Raw genomic sequence first — 19107 nt, 5'->3', positions numbered from 1 at the left:
GGACCCCTCACTGAGCCCCTGGCCAAAGGAGAGTGGACCAGTACAAATGGGAAGTGACTCTGGGGTGATAGGATCCCCATATAAGCAAGGGAGGCTGGGTAAAGGCTGAGGCCTGGTTCCAGCCCCACCTGGCCTCCCCTCCTCCGTGTGACCTGGGCAAGGCCCATCCTCCTCCCTCAGCCTCGGTTTCCCGCTTTGATGGGGCGGGCAGACATCTAGGCCAGCCTTCCCGCCCCGCCCCGCCCCGCCCGGAGGAATCTGGTGGCCCAGCCAGCGGGCCCAGGTGAGGGCCCTCTGGACAGGGCCCAGCGCGCGGTGGCGGGTTCCGGCGGGGCGGGCATCTGGGGTGGGGACCGCCCCCAGCCTCCACTCGCCCGCACCTCCTCGCTCCTCCAGGCGGGAGCGGCGACGCTTTAAACAGAAAAAAAAAAACTGTCTCCCTGGCCGGGGGCCAGCGTCCCAGCCCCCTCGCCGCCGCCGCGCTGCAGCCAGGGAAAACAACTGCTCACTTCTCCCTGCGTCCTGCCCGCGCTCCCTGCTTCCCGGCCGCCGGGAGTCCAGCCCGGCCGGGGGAGGCGCGGAGCGGGCCGGCCACCCGGCCTTCCTCCCCTCGCTCCTCCTCTCCGCCGCTTCTTGGGGCGGCCTCCTCGCGCCTGCCTCCATCTGGGGCCTTCGCAGGCCCCCCGGCCCGGCTCGTGGCTGGGCTCCTTTCTGGGCGGTGGAAGTTTCTGGGCTCCCTGCGTCCAGCCTCCCTCTCGGCCTCTCGTGGACACCCGCCTGCGCCTGCTGTCCCTGCCCAGCGCGCTTCCTCTGCCCCTCGCCCTCGCGGCCCTCTCTGTCTACCCTCTCCGGGGCTCTTGGCTTGCTGTCCGCCTCGGCGCCGGGACCATAGCCCCGGTCCGGTGCCGCCCCCCGGGTCCTGCGGCCCCGGATGCCCGGGCCCCGAGGGGCTGCTGGCGGCCAGGCCCCTGAGATGCGCGGGGCGGGGGCGGCGGGGCTGCTGGCGCTGCTCCTGCTGCTGCTGCTGCTGCTGCTGGGCCCGGGCGGCGGGGCCGAGGGGGGGCCGACGGGCGAGCGGGGCGCCGGCGGGGGCGGGGCGCTGGCCCGCGAGCGCTTCAAGGTGGTCTTTGCCCCGGTGATCTGCAAGCGGACCTGTCTCAAGGGCCAGTGTCGGGACAGTTGTCAGCAGGGCTCCAACATGACGCTCATCGGAGAGAACGGACACAGCACCGATACGCTCACGGGCTCCGGCTTCCGCGTGGGTGAGGGCCAGGGGACACGGGCTGGGGGAGTGGGGAAGTCCTGCACCAGGACAAATTCGGGGTACATGGCAGAGTAGGCCATATGTCACTGGGGGCGAAGGGTACTAAGAGCAGCTCTCTGGGGACCTGGGGCCTCAGGGCATCAGGGTGCTTGGGAGGCTGGAGTCCTGGGGCCAGAGTTGGGAGGGCTGCATGGCTGCTGGACTTCACAGCTCTGGGTTGGGGCTGAGGCCTAGGTAAGGTGTTGGGTAATGCTGGGGTCCTGGATGGCACAGGCCTCTGGGAAGGGGCTGGGTTCTGAGAAGGAGTCAGGGTCAGTACACAGGCGCTTTGAGGGTTGTGCGCTGGGGGCAGGAGATCTCACAGAAGGGGTAAATATTTCCCTAAGAAACTGATTTGCTGGAAGAAACCGGAAAAGTCATTAAAAATGTCTAAAGTCAGGCCTGCCAGGAGTAGACACCTGCATTCTCTGGGAGGAGGAGCTAAAGTCAAGGCTGGGAGTGAGGGACTTAGTTATTGGTAAAGTCTGGGAAGGGAGGGGTGTTAAGGCCCAACAAGTGGAGACAGGCCTGGAAGAAGGGGCTGGTTTGGGTCCCCATCCCTCCTTTTCCTGATGTCCCATCTGTGCCCTTAGGGAGGACATAAGCTCTCAAAAGCTCGGCCTCAGAGGCCCTCAGTCTCCCTACCAACAAGCCCTTATGACTCCCCAATTCCACCTGCAGCCCACCCCTTCCCTAGCATCTCTCTTCAGAGGGACAGGCCTGGGGCTCAGCTCTCCTTCCCCAGGGCCCTGTGGGCCAAGCGGAGGGAGGTGTCCCAGCAGTAATTACCCTCCTGGACAGGGTAATTAGGCTGGGCCCAGGATGGCACCAGCAAAACAGCCCCTCTGACACATTCCTATATTCACAGACCAACTCACAGATCCAAGGAACTGATATGGTTCACGGTTCACATGAGGGGTGTGTGTGTGTGTGTGTGTGTGTGTGTGTGCGTGCGCGCGTGCGCAGATGGCACACACACAAGAGCATGCTTGGGCTTTGGTGTGGCACACTGTGTGTGATTAAGTACATGTTTCTTTGTGCTGTTGTCTTGGGTGCATGTCTCTAGTCACTATGGGAGCGTTGCTGTGAACCTGTGTTGGTGTCAGAATGAGTCTATGAGTGTGCGTATGTGTGTGAGACAAGATGACTATGCATGTGAGTGTACGTGGGCCAGACCTCCCAGGTCCCCTGGCCATCCTGCCCAGGCTGCTGTCTCCATCCCTGCTGCCCACATCCCCCAGGCTTGGTGCCCAGGCCACAGTGGGCGGGTGTCACTGGGAGGTCACCCTCACCACTATGGGTGACTCACTGGGAGGCAGGAAGGAGAGGATCCTGCCTCCCCCAGCCCAGGACACACCCCTTCTGCCCTGAAGTCCTGGCCCCAAGAGACCAAGCAGGATGGGCTGAGCTGGGATTCTTAGCCAGGCCCTGATGGCCATGGATGTGGACTGACCTTCTGAGGTCCTTCAGGTGTCCAGGAGAGCAGCACTCCCACCTTCCCGTCCTGGAAAGTGGGGACAGCCTGGGGCAGTCAGGAGAGGAGCTGGGTGGTGTGTGGGTTCAGGGCCCCAAGGCTAGATGTCGGGTTGGGATGTGAGTGTGTTTAACAGAGAGAGAGATCTCATCCTCTCACTCAGTCACTCCATTCATTCCTCTGTACCTCTTCTGGAACCCAGAGCTGAGGCAGACCTGGCCCTGCTCTTCACAGCATCCTTCATTGTGTGGGAGACAGATATGACTATAACAACCAAGTCCAGTGCCAAGCAGAGCTGTGATAACTCAGGAGCGGGAACAGGGGTGTTTGGGATAGCAGGAGAAGGCTGAGATCTGAATATACAGAGATGCGGAGATGCGAGACTGAAGCAGAGGGAATGGCATGAACAAAGCCCCGGAGGCAGAGGATGTGGCTCCTTTGTAGTGGGAGATGAGTCCTGGGGCATGAGGTGCACATGGAAAATGCAGAGGCGGGTGGGCTGAACGAAGGTTCATTTTGGGCCATGGAGAGCCTTAAATGTCCCAGCAAGGAAGCCAGCCATGAGCAGGGGTGTGAGTAAGCCAGGGCTTTGCTTGAGGTAGTTTTTGGGGTGGGGGTGGGGTTGCTGGCATGGGAACAGGCAGGAGAGAAGCAGGGAGCCAGGGAGGAGTCTGGGTGGCAAGGCAAGGCCTGAAGCAAGGCAGGGTCAGAGGGCATGGGGAGGAGGGAAGATGGACTCATGAGACAGTACAGAGACCAGAACTGGGCAGGGTGGGAGGAGGAGAGATGGAGCCTCTGGGCTCAGTTATGAGTGACCAGGGCAGGCAGCAATCTCTGTCAGTCCAAGGTCAGAGGAGGTGGGGAGGCAGGATGCTGCTTTCTGACAGTGTCCCGTAGGTGCCCAAGAGAGGTCCCCAGGAGCTGGAGCTACAGATGTGGGCATTGTTGGCAGTGGTGAGGTATGGGCCCTGGGATGGCAAGGCAGAGGGAAGGAGAGGGACAGGGAGAGCCCAGGGAGGGCTTAGGCCTGAATGAAAGGGAGAATTTAGAACAGGAAGTGCCAGGTAGAGATCACCTTCTCCGGAGGAAAGGCCTGGGGAAATCCGGAAGAGGAAAATGCTATTCCACCATCTTCATTTGCTACCGTGCTAAGCGTTTGTACCGGCATTACGTCCTTTAATAGACACAGCATCCCTACAGATGAGGACACTGAGGCACGGGAAGGGGAAGTAGGTTCTCAGGGCCACACAGTTGGCACATGGCCTCCTAGCTAGGATTGAAGTTCAAGACTTAAAGCTCCAGAAGCCAACATGGCTTGGATGTTGGGGAACCTAGAGGGCAGTTTCTGTGTGTTTCTCTGTGTTACAAAAACCAGATTCTCAAGGACAGAACCAGTGGGTGGCAAGGAAGGAGGGGGTAAGAGGATGTGTGTGAGGGACTGGGCCTGGAGACTGGGGTGGGTGTTGGCCTCAGCCCTGATCCACCTCCCCTCCCCAGTGGTGTGCCCTCTGCCCTGCATGAATGGCGGCCAGTGCTCCTCCCGAAACCAGTGCCTGTGTCCTCCGGACTTCACGGGTCGCTTCTGCCAGGTGCCTGCCGGAGGAGCTGGCGGGGGCACGGGCGGCTCAGGCCCTGGGCTGGGCCGGGCTGGAGCCCTGTCCACAGGCGCGCTGCCACCCCTGGCTCCAGAGAGCGAGTCTGTGGCCAGCAAGCACGCCATCTACGCAGTCCAGGTGATCGCCGATCCGCCGGGGCCTGGGGAGGGGCCCCCTGCCCAGCATGCGGCCTTCCTGGTGCCCCTCGGGCCAGGACAAATCTCAGCAGAAGGTACCGGGTGATGGGCAGACCGAGGGAGGCCGAAATGGGCGGGTGCTAGGGTGGCGGGACGGGTCTGAGGCTAGCCCTGGAGGAACTCCTCGCTGTAAACCCTAGTGCGGGACAGCCCTGAGGCCACCATGCCCCGCCCCCAGTGCAGGCCCCGCCCCCCGTGGTCAATGTGCGCGTCCATCACCCACCGGACGCCTCGGTCCAAGTGCACCGCATCGAGGGGCTGAATGCGGAGGGCCCAGCCCCCTCCCAGCACTTGCTGCAGCATCCCAAGCCCCAGCACCCACGGCCACCCACTCAGAAGCCCCTGGGCCGCTGCTTCCAGGACACTCTGCCCAAGCAGCCCGTGAGTGAATCCACAGCCCCCTCGGGACTGACCCTGTGGTCTCTCAGGGTTGCTTTGTCCCAACTCACAGGGATTGCTCAAAACTGAGGGCCTGCGGGCTGAGGAGGGAGGAAAAGGGCCTCAGAAGGAAGGTTGGGTGGGGCTGGGCGCCATGTGACCCGGTCCCTACTCCTCCCCACAGTGCGGCAGCAATCCCCTCCCAGGCCTCACAAAGCAGGAGGACTGCTGTGGGAGCATTGGTACTGCCTGGGGCCAGAGCAAGTGCCACAAGTGCCCTCAGCTGCAGTGTGAGTGCCCGGCTCCGATAACCCCACCCACACAGTCCTAGCCCCGTACAGCCTTTCTGTAACACCCACAACCAAATTCCTCTATATCCCACTCTGGCTCTCTTCCATGCCCTCCCCTCCCACCCCCTGCAGGCCCTCAGTGCCCTCCCCTGCCATACTCTCCTCTCTCTGCAGACACAGGGGTGCAGAAGCCAGGGCCTGTACGTGGGGAGGTGGGCACTGACTGCCCCCAGGGCTACAAGAGACTCAACAGCACCCACTGCCAGGGTATGGCCAGCCAGGAGATTCTGTGGGCTGGAGGGGCAGGCCAGGTGTCCCTGGGGGAAGTCCCAAGGTGTGCAGGGAGGAGGTGGGGCTGGGGCAGGACCTTGAGGTTCTTGGAGCAGCTTGCTGTCACCCTATGGCCCCAGACTAGAGGGACCAAACTCCCACTTACCACAGACATCAATGAGTGTGCAATGCCGGGCATGTGTCGCCATGGTGACTGCCTCAACAACCCTGGCTCCTATCGCTGCGTCTGCCCACCTGGCCATAGCTTGGGCCCCTCTCGCACACAGTGCATTGGTGAGACTGGGGGCTTGGGTTCCTGGGAGGTCGCAAGGCATGGCCTAGAGGGGGAAGGCTACAAGCAGTAGGGTCAGAGGTCAGAGTGGGATCAAGAGTTAAATGCAGGAGGAACAAGGCCCACAATAGTGGGGTCAAGAGTAACCTGAGATCTAGGGTTAGAGGTCACATGGGGGTCAGGGACTATATAGAGTCAGGGTCATATGAGATCATAGACTTGATGGGTAGGAGAGAGAAAGTCTAGAGCAGCTAGAATTGGCTCGATGGGTTCAGTGGTCACAGAGGTTTCCAGGGTCATACGAGGTCAGAATAACAGGTTCAGTAGTCACATAAATTTAGGGTCATATGAGGCCAGGGACAATATGAGGATCAAGGGTGATCTGGCCAGAGAGGCAAGCTCTGGAGCAGCTGGGAAGAGGGATGTGGGCAGTGTTCAGGCCCAGATGCCCATGCCCATCATTGGCCCCTGCAGCAGACAAGCCAGAGGAGAAGAGTCTCTGTTTCCGCCTGGTGAGCCCTGAGCACCAGTGCCAGCACCCACTGACCACACGCCTAACCCGCCAGCTCTGCTGCTGCAGTGTGGGCAAGGCCTGGGGTGCGAGGTGCCAGCGCTGCCCAGCTGATGGCACTGGTGAGCCTGGGACATGCGGGGCCCGGGGGCTGACTAGCTGTGTGCCTGTCCAGGAAATGCTCACTTCTCTGCCCCTTGCTCTGGCCACAGCTGCCTTCAAGGAGATCTGTCCAGCTGGAAAGGGGTATCACATCCTCACTTCCCACCAGACGCTCACCATTCAGGGAGAAAGTGACTTTTCCCTTTTCCTGCACCCCGACGGGCCACCCAAGCCCCAGCAGCGGCCTGAGAGTCCCAGCCGGGGGCCACCACCTGAGAACACAGAGGAAGAGAGAGGTCTGGCCTGACCCTTTCCATTCTCTGACAAATGCTGAACCCTTAGACCTGACCCCTTAACTCCTGATTAATGGACACGACCTAAGTCTAATCTCTAACTCCTAATCCCTGTCCTAACAACTGACCCCCAGAGCTGACCCTCTCACCCTAACCAAGATTGTAACCCCAAGATTTAACTCAGATCCATTCCTCTGATCCCAGAACCCCTTTGATTTCCAGACCAGTGCATTGATTCAGCCCAAATACTGGCCCTAGTTCTGACCTTCTGACCTCTGACCTGGGGATTTGACCCTAGCTGTAACCTCCTAAGCCTTGTTCTATAACCCAAAGACCTTGACCAACAAATCACTCCCCTGACCTGTGATGCAAACACTCCTTGACCCCAGGATCTAACCCTTGACCCAGAGACATGATTGTTGGACTCTTAGAGACCCTAACCACAAATACCCAACTACTGATCCTGGATTTGACTCCCTTCTCCCAGCCCAACACTTAATGGCCCCATCTTCTTCCCTTTTAGGGGTGAGCACAGACTCAGTGAGTATGCGAACCCAGGTGGGAGGGACAGGGAGGCAAAGAAGACACAGAGGGCTCATGCTGCTTTCACCTGCAGCCAGTGATCGAGGAGCAGTCAGCACAGCAGAGCCACCCGACTGCCACCACATCCCCTGCCAGGCCCTATCCTGGTGAGATGGGCACTGCAGGGACCAGTCCTCAAGGGCTGTCACTGCTGGGGGAAGTTCACAGCCTAGGCACCAGGGGGTGGTGAAGCTGGGTGTGAAGTTCTCAGTTTATAACCTGTGGAGAGAGAGGCCACTACCCCACTCTCCTCACCCTCGGATGGGTGTGTGCTGCCCTCAGAGCTGATCTCCCGGCCCTCGCCTTCCACTGTGCGCTGGTTCCTGCCGGACTTGCCCCCATTAGAGATCGCCCCTACTCAGGTCACAGGTAAGATTCACCCACCTCGGCCACGCCCTGGGTAAACTGTCTCTAGCTTAGTTGATCTCCTTTCCTCCCTCCCTCCAGTCATTCTTGAGCTATAACACTTATCAGGGTTTACTGTGTGCCAGGCCCTGGGGACTCCTCTGTATGCAGCAGAGACCACATTCTGCCCTCAAATAATCTGGGTATTATGGTGGTCAATTCATTCAGTCAACAAGTATTTATTGAGCACCTACTATGTGCCAGGCACTGTTTAAGTGCTGTGATACAGTAGTAAACAAAACAGACAAAAATTCCCAGTCCTTGCAAAGTAGACAGAAAAAAACAAAACAAAACAGATCAATCAGTAAAAATCTAGTCTGTTTCAAATGCCATGAAAAAAATAAACCAGACAAGAAGAAAGGAAGTCTGGGGGTTGTGATAATATGTAGGGTGGCAATGAGAGAAGGCTTTCTGAGCAGGGCTTTAAAGATTGTTAGAAATTAAAGAGGAGAAAAAACAGTCCAAGTGAAGTTAAGTTTGGGCAAAGCAATGGAAACATGAAATTGGTGGAGGAGGGAAAAACCACACACAGATCAGTGTTTCTGAACCAGAGGAAGGCCGGCACATGGAGCCTTGTTAAGAGGCTTGGGTTTGATCCCAAAGGCTGTGGGAAGTGTCTGCAGGGTTTTGGGCATCATAATTGCTAGCTGTGGCTGAGCAGTCGCCCTGTGCAGGGCACTGACTGAAGAGTTCTACATACTAAATACCATTTAGCCTCTCATACTCCATGAAGTGGGCACTGTTAGCCTCATTTTCCTATGAGAAAACAGGCTCAGAGAGGTTCCATAACTTGCCCCAGGTCACACAGCTGAGCTAGATTCAAGCCCATGTCTTTGGATTCCAAAGCCCCAAGGGAGCTGCCAGCCTGATTGAAAGCCTGAGGCTAGATTTGCTCCTGGGGTGAGGGCTTGGGTGGAAGGTAGATACCCGGAGGCCTTCACAAGCTAGGACAACCCAGGGACAGCCCTGGGGACTGTGGAGGAAGAGGCACCTGGAGAGGATTCACAAAGAAGGGGGTGTTAAGAACACCTAAGGAGAGGTGTTCTTTTGCAGGCAAAGAGAACAGCCTGCAAAAGCCCACTGGCCAGGTGTGTTTGGGCTAGGGCAGAGTTCATCATCAAGGCCTGGGCTTCATGGAGACAAGAGGGATGGGGAGACCAAAAGGAGAGAGAGGTAGGAGGCAGGAAGTACTAGGACAGGTGACAAGAGGGTAAGAGGGTTCATGGATCTGACCACTTATGCACAACCATGTGGCAAGCCACAATTCCCAAGAAATCAGCTCCTGCCTGCCTTGGGACGGGAAGGAAATCAACCAGTGGGGGGCTCAAGTCCCTGAGGCAAAGGGGTTTGAGGGTCCCTGGACTAGAGGATATGAGAGGCTGCAGGATTTAAACTATTGAGGTGACTGGGGCCAGGGGATAGTGAGTGGGGATAGAACATCAGAGGCCCTGGAGTTGAGGAGAGAGAGATGTCAGAGACCTGGGGTCATGGTTTGGGGTTATCTGGAAGGGAGGTGTGGGAAATCCTAGGACTGCAGTGTGGGTGTACAGAGAGACTTGAGGTCACGGTGTAACCAGGCTCGGGTAGCCGAATCATTAGAAATGGGGTATTGAGGCCCATGGGAGGATGTGGTTGAAAGTGAGTGCCCCCCCCCCCCAACCTGCCGGCAGAGACAGATGAGTGCCGACTGAACCAGAACATCTGTGGTCACGGAGAGTGCATCCAGGGCCCCGCCGGCTACTCCTGCCATTGCAACCCGGGCTACCGGTCGCACCCGCAGCACCACTACTGCGTGGGTGAGCGGGGCGGGTGGGTGGCCTGGGGACAACCCGGGCTCCCGACACCGCTTTAACGTCTGTCTCCCTCGCGTCCTTAGACGTGAACGAGTGCGAGGCGGAGCCGTGCGGCACCGGCAGGGGCATCTGCATGAACACTGGAGGCTCCTACAACTGCCATTGCAACCGCGGCTACCGCCTGCACGTGGGCGCCGGGGGGCGCTCGTGTGTGGGTGAGCAAGGCCGGGGCGGGGGCGGCCGGGGCCGCGGCTGAGTGCATGGGTGGGGGTGGGGGGCTACCCCCTGACCGCCGGAATCCCTCCGGCCCCTCTTGCACTTCGTTCGCGCCCCCTTCCCTCCGCTCAGACCTGAATGAGTGCGCCAAGCCCCACCTGTGCGGCGACGGAGGCTTCTGCATCAACTTCCCGGGTCACTACAAGTGCAACTGCTACCCTGGCTACAGACTCAAAGCCTCTCGACAGCCTGTGTGCGAAGGTGGGGGAGATGCCGTCCAGACCGACCGGGGTCCTCAGCTGTCTCTCGACCTGGGGTGGGGGCAGGGGAACCGAACTGTCTCGGTCCAGCTCAGGGCCTTTCAGACGTTGGGGTCCGGAAGCCCAGAGGGGCGGGTTCGCCTTGTTTGTCTGTGATGGAGGGAGGCCCTGCCGAAGATCCTGAGCACCTGGCCGGCCACGTGTTCCCACGCGGTCCTTCTCCCTCTCGCGCAGACATCGACGAGTGCCGAGATCCCAGTTCCTGCCCTGATGGCAAATGCGAGAACAAACCCGGGAGTTTCAAGTGCATCGCTTGTCAGCCGGGCTACCGCAGCCAGGGGGGCGGGGCCTGTCGCGGTGAGGGCGGGATCTGGAGTTTTAGGGTAGGCGGCGGGGCTTCGGAGGTCAATGGGAGGGACTTGTCTCGGAGTTGCTCCGACGCTGTGCGGAATAGGCTCGAGTCTCCCCCAGGCCAGTGCCTCCGGGGAATGGAGGGTTCCCCTCCACCATCCAGGGCAGAGGGCACGTCCCGCCATGCCGGCACAGGGCACCGTGCCGTGGGACGGAGTCCGAGACAACCCTTCTTCGCTGCAGACGTGAACGAATGCGCCGAGGGCAACCCCTGCTCGCACGGCTGGTGCGAGAACCTCCCGGGCTCCTTCCGCTGCACGTGCGCCCAGGGCTACACGCCGGCGCCAGACGGCCGCAGTTGCCTGGGTGAGCCACAGCCCTTCCCCACAACGCCTCCGCCACCCGCGCACACGCTGAAGGTGGGGACTGGGTCCCTCGGTCTTTTGGACCGGTGGGCAGGAGGTAGCTAATTCACCTCTCTATTCACGGATCTGGTCACTCATTTTTCTCAGAGAACCTGGCCAAGGAAGAGCCACCAGAATTTCCACATAGCAAGGGTGTTAGGAGGCAAGGCTTGAAGCTGTGTTTGCAAAGCACTTTACTTACATTTGAAGAAAAAAGATATAAAAGAATGAATGGGGGGTTGGTGATTAGTAGTCCCCGTTGCACTAGTGTTTCTTATGCACCAATAAGCCAGCTGGGGATTGGGGTTCCGAGAATCTGAGGAACGTGAGACACAGTAGAGCACAGGGCTGTGGGCCTGGAAGGAGTTTGGGGGCACCAGCCAGGCGGGCTAGGAGGAGAGAAGGCCTGAATTGTCTTAAAGGATCAATAAGAATTAGCCAGGCAAAGAAAGGTGAGGGGGAACAGCATGCCGGGCAGAGGGACTCAGCGGTGGCAAACAGCACAGAGTGTGGAGGGAGCTGTAAGGTACAAGCGGGGGAGGGAGGCTGAAGCTGGCCAGTGAGGGGCAGGTCCCATCCCTTGCAGCCCCCATCCCCCTGACGTTGAGCTTCATCCTGAGGGTAAGAGGCACCTGAAGCATTTTACAGGGAAGAAAAATAAGATTCACTAGTTGCTTTAGAAAGTTCCTGATGGAGTGTGGAGTGTGGCTGGAGGTCTTTTGGAGAGACTCAGGACAGAGATGCTGGTGGATGAAATGAGAGTAGTAGCCTCAGGATGGTCAGGAGATGGTATGATATAAGACGTATTAGCCCTGGCCAGTTTGGCTCAGCGGTTAGAGTGTCGGCCTGCGGTCCGGAGAGACCCGGGTTCGGTTCCCGCTAAGGGCACGTACTTCGGTTGCAGTTTGTCCCCGGCCCTGGTTGGTCGTGCGGGTGGCAGCCACTCAATGTGTCCCTTCACGTCGATGTTTCTCTCTCTCTCCCTTCCTCTCTCTCCCTCCCGCTCTATCTGTACAGAAAAAAATGGAAAAATATCCTCCAGGATAAAACAAACAAACAAACAAACAAACAAAAAAAAAAAGACATATTAGAGCAAATTACTTGAGCTTGTTGAGAGGATGTCCGGGTAAGGAAGAGAAGGGAGTGTGAGGCCCTCCAGATTTCTGGTTTGGGTGACTCAGTGGGTGGTGCTTCTCACAGGGATAGGGTCCCCAGGAATGGGGCATGTTTGAGAAGGAAGACATTAAGTTTCATGTTGGACGAGTTGAGTGGGTGGTCCCTATGGGCCTCTCAACTGGAGATGCCAGCAGAGGGTGGGCCATATGGATGGATTGGAAGCCTTGGGCCAGACACACCCACCCAGAACTGTGGACTGTGGGGGCTGTGGAACTTTCTGGTATGCATGCCCAGCCAAGGAGGGTGGGCCCAGCCAGTAAGGGGAGCCTTGGCAGAGCCGTTGGGACACTGCCACATCGGTGGCAGGTAGAGCAATAGGAGCAGGGAGGAAGGGTGGTGGGGTGGCCTAGGGAACACGAGCTGAGAAGCTGGGGAGGGGAGGCTTCCAGGGCAGAGGAGGATGAGCTGAATGCAATAGAGAGATTCTTGTAAACTTTCTGGTGACATAATGAGGTCCCGGCTGGCCTTGGCAGGAAGCTTCTGTGGCATGATGGGAGGCCAGAAGGTGCAGGCGGCACCTGAGGAAGAGCAAGAGCTGGGGCCACTGGGTGGGGTTCAGGGCTGTAGGCTGAGGATGAGATATGCCAGGAAGGTGGACCAGGGGACAACAAGGGCAGCTGGAGAGGAGCCATGCATAGGAGAAGGGGCATCTCTTGCTCTAATGGGAGCAAGAAGGAGTGATTTAGATGATGATTTTCAGGAGGTTAGAGATTACCCTTAATTCTAAACAGTAAAGGGCCAGAGTAGAGGAGGGGACTTGAGAACAGTCAAGGTTTGGAACTGCCCTAGGGGCTTTCCAGAAGTCAAGGCCTGAGAGGAGGGAAGTGCGTGGCGCTAGCCACACTGAGGATCTGGCCAGAGGGAGTGGCGCGGCGCAGTGTGCTCAGCTTGATGGTTGGCTCAAGCCCCACTCAGCACTCAGGGTCTGGAGGCTCAGAGGCAGGCCATGGCTTTGACTTTGCCAGACCAGTGAAGAGGAAGGAGAGGTGTTCACAGCCCCCTATGAAAGAGGGTAGAGTAGGGTACTTGAGACCAGCCGAGGCAGTGGAAAGGAAGCAGCATCTGAGACAGATGCCCACGGTGGGGCGGATCCCCCAGCCCCTTGTCCCAAGAGTGAGTCGCTGGTATTGAGGTAAAAGTCACAGACTTAGGGATCAAGGTCAGAGGCTGAGCCTGGCTGTCCACGTGGATGCTGAAAGCTTCTAGAATGAGGAGGAAGACAGAGGGAGAGGGGCTAGGAAGATGGGTGCCGACAGCCACAGACTGGAGAAGGCTGGCTTGGGGACCAGGGGCACCTCTAAGGAGGAGTGTAGTTTGGAAGGAGCCTAGGGTGTGGGCAACAACAGTCTTCCACCAGAAGGGACTGCAGAGAAGCATGTTCTTAGGGGGGAGCCAGGTTCCTTTACTGCACAAGCAGAAGCAGTTATTCTGTGAGAAGGACAAAGACATACAGGAAGCAGTATTTACATGGGAAGGAAGAAAGCCATGGCAGGTGGGGGAAGGATAACAGCAGAGGTGAGAGCAACTGGGGCAAGCAAGCCCAAGGCAGTATGGGAAGAGGGGATACAGGAAGGTGCCTCTTGCCTGGTGAGGATGAAGGAAGGAGGGGGAGGCCCAAGCTCTTTGGAATCAGACACAGCCCGGGTCCCTGGCAGCACCTGGCCCGGTCACCAGGGCATGGTGTCCCACTGGGGAGAACGGTGAGTGTCCCATGCTTCTCTCGAGCTCTACTGGCCTCAGCTCTTGTCTCCAGGTCATGGGCAGGAGTGGGAAAAAGTAGCAGAGGCCTGAGATACCTCCCCTCTCCTGGCCCTCTGACACTTCATGTTCCTTGCAGATGTGGATGAGTGTGAGGCTGGGGACATGTGTGACAATGGCATCTGCACCAACACACCAGGCTCTTTTCAGTGCCAGTGCCTCTCTGGCTATCATCTGTCAAGGGACAGGAGCCGCTGTGAGGGTAAGCGTGGCCTAGAGATGGGGGGCTGACCTGTTCCTTTCTACCCCAGAACCTCCACTGCCCAGGCCCCAAGTCCAGGAGCTACCTGTAAACAAGCCAGGCATTCTCATGTCAGGCCCCCATTCAGATCTAAGATAGGGCACGGAGTGTGGGCCCCTCCTGGGGCTCTGCGGGAAGCCTTGGCAGCCTCGGGTGTTGTGTGAGGGGGTCAGCCCTTGAGATTCTCGACCTCTTTGATTCCCTACAGACATTGACGAGTGTGACTTCCCTGCAGCCTGCATTGGGGGTGACTGCATCAACACCAATGGCTCCTACCGATGTCTCTGTCCCCAGGGGTACCGACTGGTAGGCGGCAGGAAGTGTCAAGGTATGGGGGGATTGGGTGTGTGCTCCTGAGGAGGCATGGCAGGGAGCAGTAATCTCCTAGACACATTGTTGAGCTAGCTGTCTTCCTGTCTATCCATCCACTCAGTCCCCCTTCCACTCTTTCATACTGTTAGAGTAACAGTAACAATGACAGTAATTACATGGTGCCTACTATGTGCCAAATCACCCTTACATGTATTCATCCAACGAGAGTTTACTGAGAACCTACTTGTCGGGTGCTGTCCTATGCACTAGATATCGAGAATGACCCATGGTCCCAGCGAAGGGAGGCTGACATGTAAACCGATTCTTACAGGTTAGGGTGCTGGGTGCCAAAGGTGGTCTGGACTAGTGATTAATTGCAATGGAGTGGTGACAGTTGAATCAGAACTGGAAGCATAAATAGGATTCCCTAAAGCATTCATGTGTTCCCCAAGCAGAGAGAGAAGCATGGGATGGTATTCCAGGCCCAAAGAATAGTATTTGCACCCAGCCAGTATGGTTCAGTGGTTGAGCATCGACCTATGCACCAAGAGGTCACCAGTTCAAGTCCTGGTCAGGGCACATGCCCAGGTTGTGGGCCCAATTCCCAGTGGGGGGCATGCAGGAGGCGGCCAGTAGATGTTCTCATTGACATTTCTATCTCTCTTTCCCTCTTCCTTCCTCTCTCAAAAATAAATAAATAAATAAATAATAAAGTCTATTTTTAAAAAAAAAGAGCCCTGGCCGGTTTGGCTCAGCAGTTAGAGTGTTGGCCTGTCGTCCAGAGAGACCCAGGTTTGGTTCCCGCTAAGGGCACATACCTCGGTTGCAGTTTGTCCCCAACCCTGATTGGGTCGTGTGGGAGGCAGCCACTCAATGTGTTCCTTTCACGTTGATGTTCTCTCTCTCTCTCTCTCTCTCTCTCTCTCTCTCTCTTTCTCCCACTCTGTCCGAACAAAAAATGGAAAAATGTCCTCAGGTGAGGATTAAAAAAAAAGAAGAATAGTATTTGCTAAGCACAGAGATCTGGAAGGAGCTAGTTGTGTTTTTAGGGGAAAGTAGACACCTGTACCCTAAACATAGAATAGAGGGTGTTGGTGATTTAGACTAAAGGGTGATGAGACTTAAAGATATTGAGAGACTTGCCCAGCTGGTGTGGCTCAGTGGTCCCGGTTCAATTCCCGGTCAGGGCACATGCCCAGGTTTTGGGCTCTATCCCCAGTAGGGAGTATGCAGAAGGCAGCTGAGCACTATTCACATCGATGTTTCTATCTCTGTCTCTCCTTTCCTCTCTCTCTCTCTCAAAAGAAAATTTAAATAAAAACGATATTGGGAGACCAAAATGAGAAGTTCTCAAATGTGCCCTGGCCAGTTTGGCTTAGCGGTTGAGCATCGGCCTGTGGACCAGAGAGTCCCGGGTTCAGTTCCCGCTAGGGGCACATACCACCAAAAAAAATCTAAAAAAAAAAAAAAGTTTTCAAATGCTGAGCTGAGAGTTAAGACTTCATTCTGTTGTCAGTGGGAACCTTTGCAGGTTTAATGAAGAATAATATAGTGAATGTGGACTGACCATCTGCTCACAATAACTGTAAATGCACTTCCAGGATTCATCAAGTCTGCCTATGTTTACATATCTACCCATATGCAGACTGACAGGAGAGCACTTTCTGTTGTGTGTACTTGGACCATCAAAGTGGAAATTTGAGTTCTGAATTTGTGTGAGGCCCTTGAGGCATACCCCCAGGGAAAGGGGCTGGTTTCCCTCTGAACAGCTCTTCCTGCCCCCTCCTCCCACTCCCCAAAGACATAGATGAGTGCAGCCAGGACCCAGGCCTGTGTCTTCCCCATGGGGCCTGTGAGAATCTGCAGGGCTCCTATGTCTGTGTATGTGATGAAGGTTTCACACCCACTCAGGATCACCACGGCTGTGAGGGTGAGTACCTCCTAGTTCCCTCCTCTGACCAGACAACTCCTCTGAGCTGCAGCTGGGGTCCAGCAATGTATCCTGGTCCCACCCTCTGAAATTTGGGGAATAGGGAGAAATCTCTTTTGCCTGGACGTGTCCTGGCAGGAGGGCCCTGAATGCAAGTTTGAGGATGGAGCGTGGCTATCACTGGGTGGTCCTGGGAAGCCAGGGAATGTGGGCGAGCAGAGGGATGAGGTTGGTGGGCAGTGTGAACAGGAAAATATAATCTGCAGGACTCTGAGTGGCTCTTTCTTCCCCTCAGAGGTGGAGCAGCCCCACCACAAGAAGGAATGCTACCTTAACTTCGATGACACGGTGTTCTGCGACAGTGTGCTGGCCACCAATGTCACCCAGCAAGAGTGCTGCTGCTCGCTGGGGGCTGGCTGGGGAGACCACTGTGAGATCTATCCCTGCCCAGTCTATAGCTCAGGTCAGGAGCTGGCAGGCCCTTTCCTTTCCCAGAGCCTGTTTCTTCATTAGAAAACGGATGGGGGCAAATGAAGGGATGGGGGGAATGAGGCAGAGAGCTCCGACCTGAGCCGAAAGCCCACAGGCACAGATGCGCTGCTCAATCCTGCCTCCTTTCTTCTGTTCTCATCCCACAGCTGAGTTCCACAGCCTCTGCCCGGACGGGAAAGGCTACACCCAGGACAACAACATTGTCAACTACGGCATCCCAGCACACCGTGGTAAGCCCCAGCGTGGCTCCTCCAACCAAGGTTTTGATGGGAACACCTCCCCAACGCCCCCCTTGCTTGGTCCTTTGCATACCTGGGGTGAGCCCCGCCCACACCGACATCACCTGCCCGGCCCTGCTCCCAAGCCCCGCCCCTATCTCGCACTTAAGTTTCGGGGAAAGACTCTCCACTGACTGTGTTCTGCTTCAGTGGTAAACCGGGCTCACAAATCTGGGAATGCCAGGTCTGTGGCCCCACGGGTAGAGGCGGCTGGGCGCCCACCATTTGTCACTCCGCAGACATCGATGAGTGCACATTGTTCGGGGCGGAGATCTGCAAGGAGGGCAAGTGCGTGAATACACAGCCCGGCTATGAATGCTATTGCAAGCAAGGCTTCTACTATGATGGGAACCTGCTGGAGTGCGTGGGTGAGTGCAGCCCTCCGGGTGGCCAGGGGAAAGCAGCCAGGAGACACGCATGACTCCAGGCCGGCAGCTACCACTCGAGTTTTCCTCCACGCAGATGTGGACGAGTGCTTGGACGAGTCCAACTGCCGGAACGGAGTGTGTGAGAATACGCGAGGCGGCTACCGCTGCGCCTGCACGCCCCCAGCCGAGTACAGCCCGGCACAGCGTCAGTGTCTAAGCCCGGAGGAGATGGGTGAGGCCCGGGCCTGGCAGCTGGAGGAAGGGGCGGGGGGGTGGGGGCACAGGATGACCTGTGACACCCCCCACTCCCCGCTGCCCATAGACGTGGATGAGTGCCAGGACCCCGCAGCCTGCCGCCCTGGCCGCTGTGTCAACTTACCGGGCTCTTACCGCTGCGAGTGTCGCCCACCTTGGGTGCCCGGGCCCTCCGGCCGAGACTGCCAGCTCCCCGAGAGCCCGGCTGGTGAGAGCAGGGGTCCTCCTGGGCTGACCCTAGGGCCCTGTCTGCTGTGTGAAGCCCAGGGGGCTCAGGCGGGCAGCTTTGCCTTGGGCTTCTCCCTGAGGCCTGGTCCCCTTCCGCAGAGCGTGCCCCTGAGCGGCGGGACGTGTGCTGGGCCCAGCGTGGAGAGGATGGCATGTGTGCTGGCCCCCTGGCTGGGCCCGCCCTCACCTTCGACGACTGCTGCTGTCGCCAGGGCCGCGGTTGGGGCGCCCAGTGCCGTCCGTGTTCGCCACGTGGCACGGGTGAGCCAACCAGGGAAGGGTTGGCCCAGAGGGAGTACAGGGGCAGGAACTGAGGGGTGCATTGACCACGCTGACCACTGACCACCCTTCCCAGGATCTCAGTGCCCGACATCGCAGAGTGAGAGCAATTCCTTCTGGGATGGGAGCCCCCTACTGCTGGGGAAGCCACCACGAGGTAAGGGTAGTGGAGGGGAGGGAGGCAGGGGTCACAGCCATCGCTGGGGGCAGTGTTGACATGTGTGTTCTACTGGCTGGCGTAGAAGAGGACAGCTCAGAGGAGGATTCAGACGAGTGCCGCTGCGTGAGTGGACGCTGCGTACCGCGGCCGGGCGGCGCCGTGTGCGAGTGTCCGGGTGGCTTCCAGCTTGATGCCTCCCGAGCGCGCTGCGTGGGTGAGCTGGCGGGGCAGGGTGGAGCCCAGTAGAACCCGGCCTGGACCAAAGGCTTAAGGGGGTTGCACGGCTCAGGCACCCTTGCTAAGTCCACACCTGTTACCTCTACCTCCAGACATCGACGAGTGCCGAGAGCTGAACCAGCGTGGACTATTGTGCAAGAGTGAGCGCTGCGTAAACACGAGCGGTTCCTTCCGCTGCGTCTGCAAAGCTGGCTTCGCGCGCAGCCGCCCACATGGGGCCTGCGTGCCCCAGCGCCGCCGCTGACAGCACTTCCCGCCTGGACCTCAGCCATCACTGAGTGGTTTCTGCCCGACACTGGGGCAAGCTCAGCCTCTAGCTTCTGCCCGTACTTGGGGCTTGGACCCAGGGAACCTCCTGGCCTGCAGACCCTTTCCAGAGCCCTGAGGGTGCCCATCGGGCTCCACCTGGTTTACAGGTGGATGTTGAATCTCCTGGGCACTGGGGGCCTTCCTCCCAGAGGGTGTTTCCTAGAAACTGATAAATCAGATCGTGCCTCTTTACTCTTGGCTTTTGAAGCAAATTGTTATGTTGACGTCTGTGGTCAGCCCAGACTCTGCAGGGCAGGGCCAGACCCCTGCCTCCTGGGAGGGACTAGACCAGTGGTTCTCAACCTTCCTAATGCCATGACCCTTTAATACAGTTCCTCATGTTGTGGTGACCCCCAACCATAAAGTTA

At 57.9% G+C, this 19107-nt stretch overlaps 1 protein-coding gene across 1 annotated transcript; it reads left to right on the top strand.

The window, feature by feature from the left end:
* Nucleotides 1–541: 541 nt before the first annotated feature.
* On the top strand, nt 542–18982 carry LTBP3 (latent transforming growth factor beta binding protein 3). Its single transcript, XM_036259724.1, has 28 exons — nt 542–1262; nt 4275–4604; nt 4748–4950; nt 5132–5237; nt 5412–5504; nt 5679–5801; nt 6274–6432; nt 6523–6708; nt 7229–7245; nt 7322–7394; nt 7570–7656; nt 9363–9488; nt 9569–9700; nt 9834–9962; nt 10196–10318; nt 10556–10678; nt 13730–13852; nt 14100–14219; nt 16005–16133; nt 16429–16596; nt 16772–16855; nt 17143–17271; nt 17366–17503; nt 17594–17734; nt 17854–18015; nt 18110–18190; nt 18276–18407; nt 18523–18982. Exons 1-28 carry the CDS (start codon nt 932–934, stop codon nt 18672–18674), a joined length of 3900 nt encoding a protein of 1299 aa, XP_036115617.1. The 5' UTR covers nt 542–931; the 3' UTR covers nt 18675–18982.
* The last annotated feature ends 125 nt before the right edge of the window (nt 18983–19107 follow it).

This window comes from Molossus molossus, unplaced genomic scaffold (assembly GCF_014108415.1).
Source record: "Molossus molossus isolate mMolMol1 unplaced genomic scaffold, mMolMol1.p scaffold_m16_p_13, whole genome shotgun sequence".
Lineage (NCBI taxonomy): Eukaryota > Metazoa > Chordata > Mammalia > Chiroptera > Molossidae > Molossus > Molossus molossus.
Note: the sequence above shows the minus strand (reverse complement) of the source record. Positions and strands in the feature narration are given on the sequence as shown.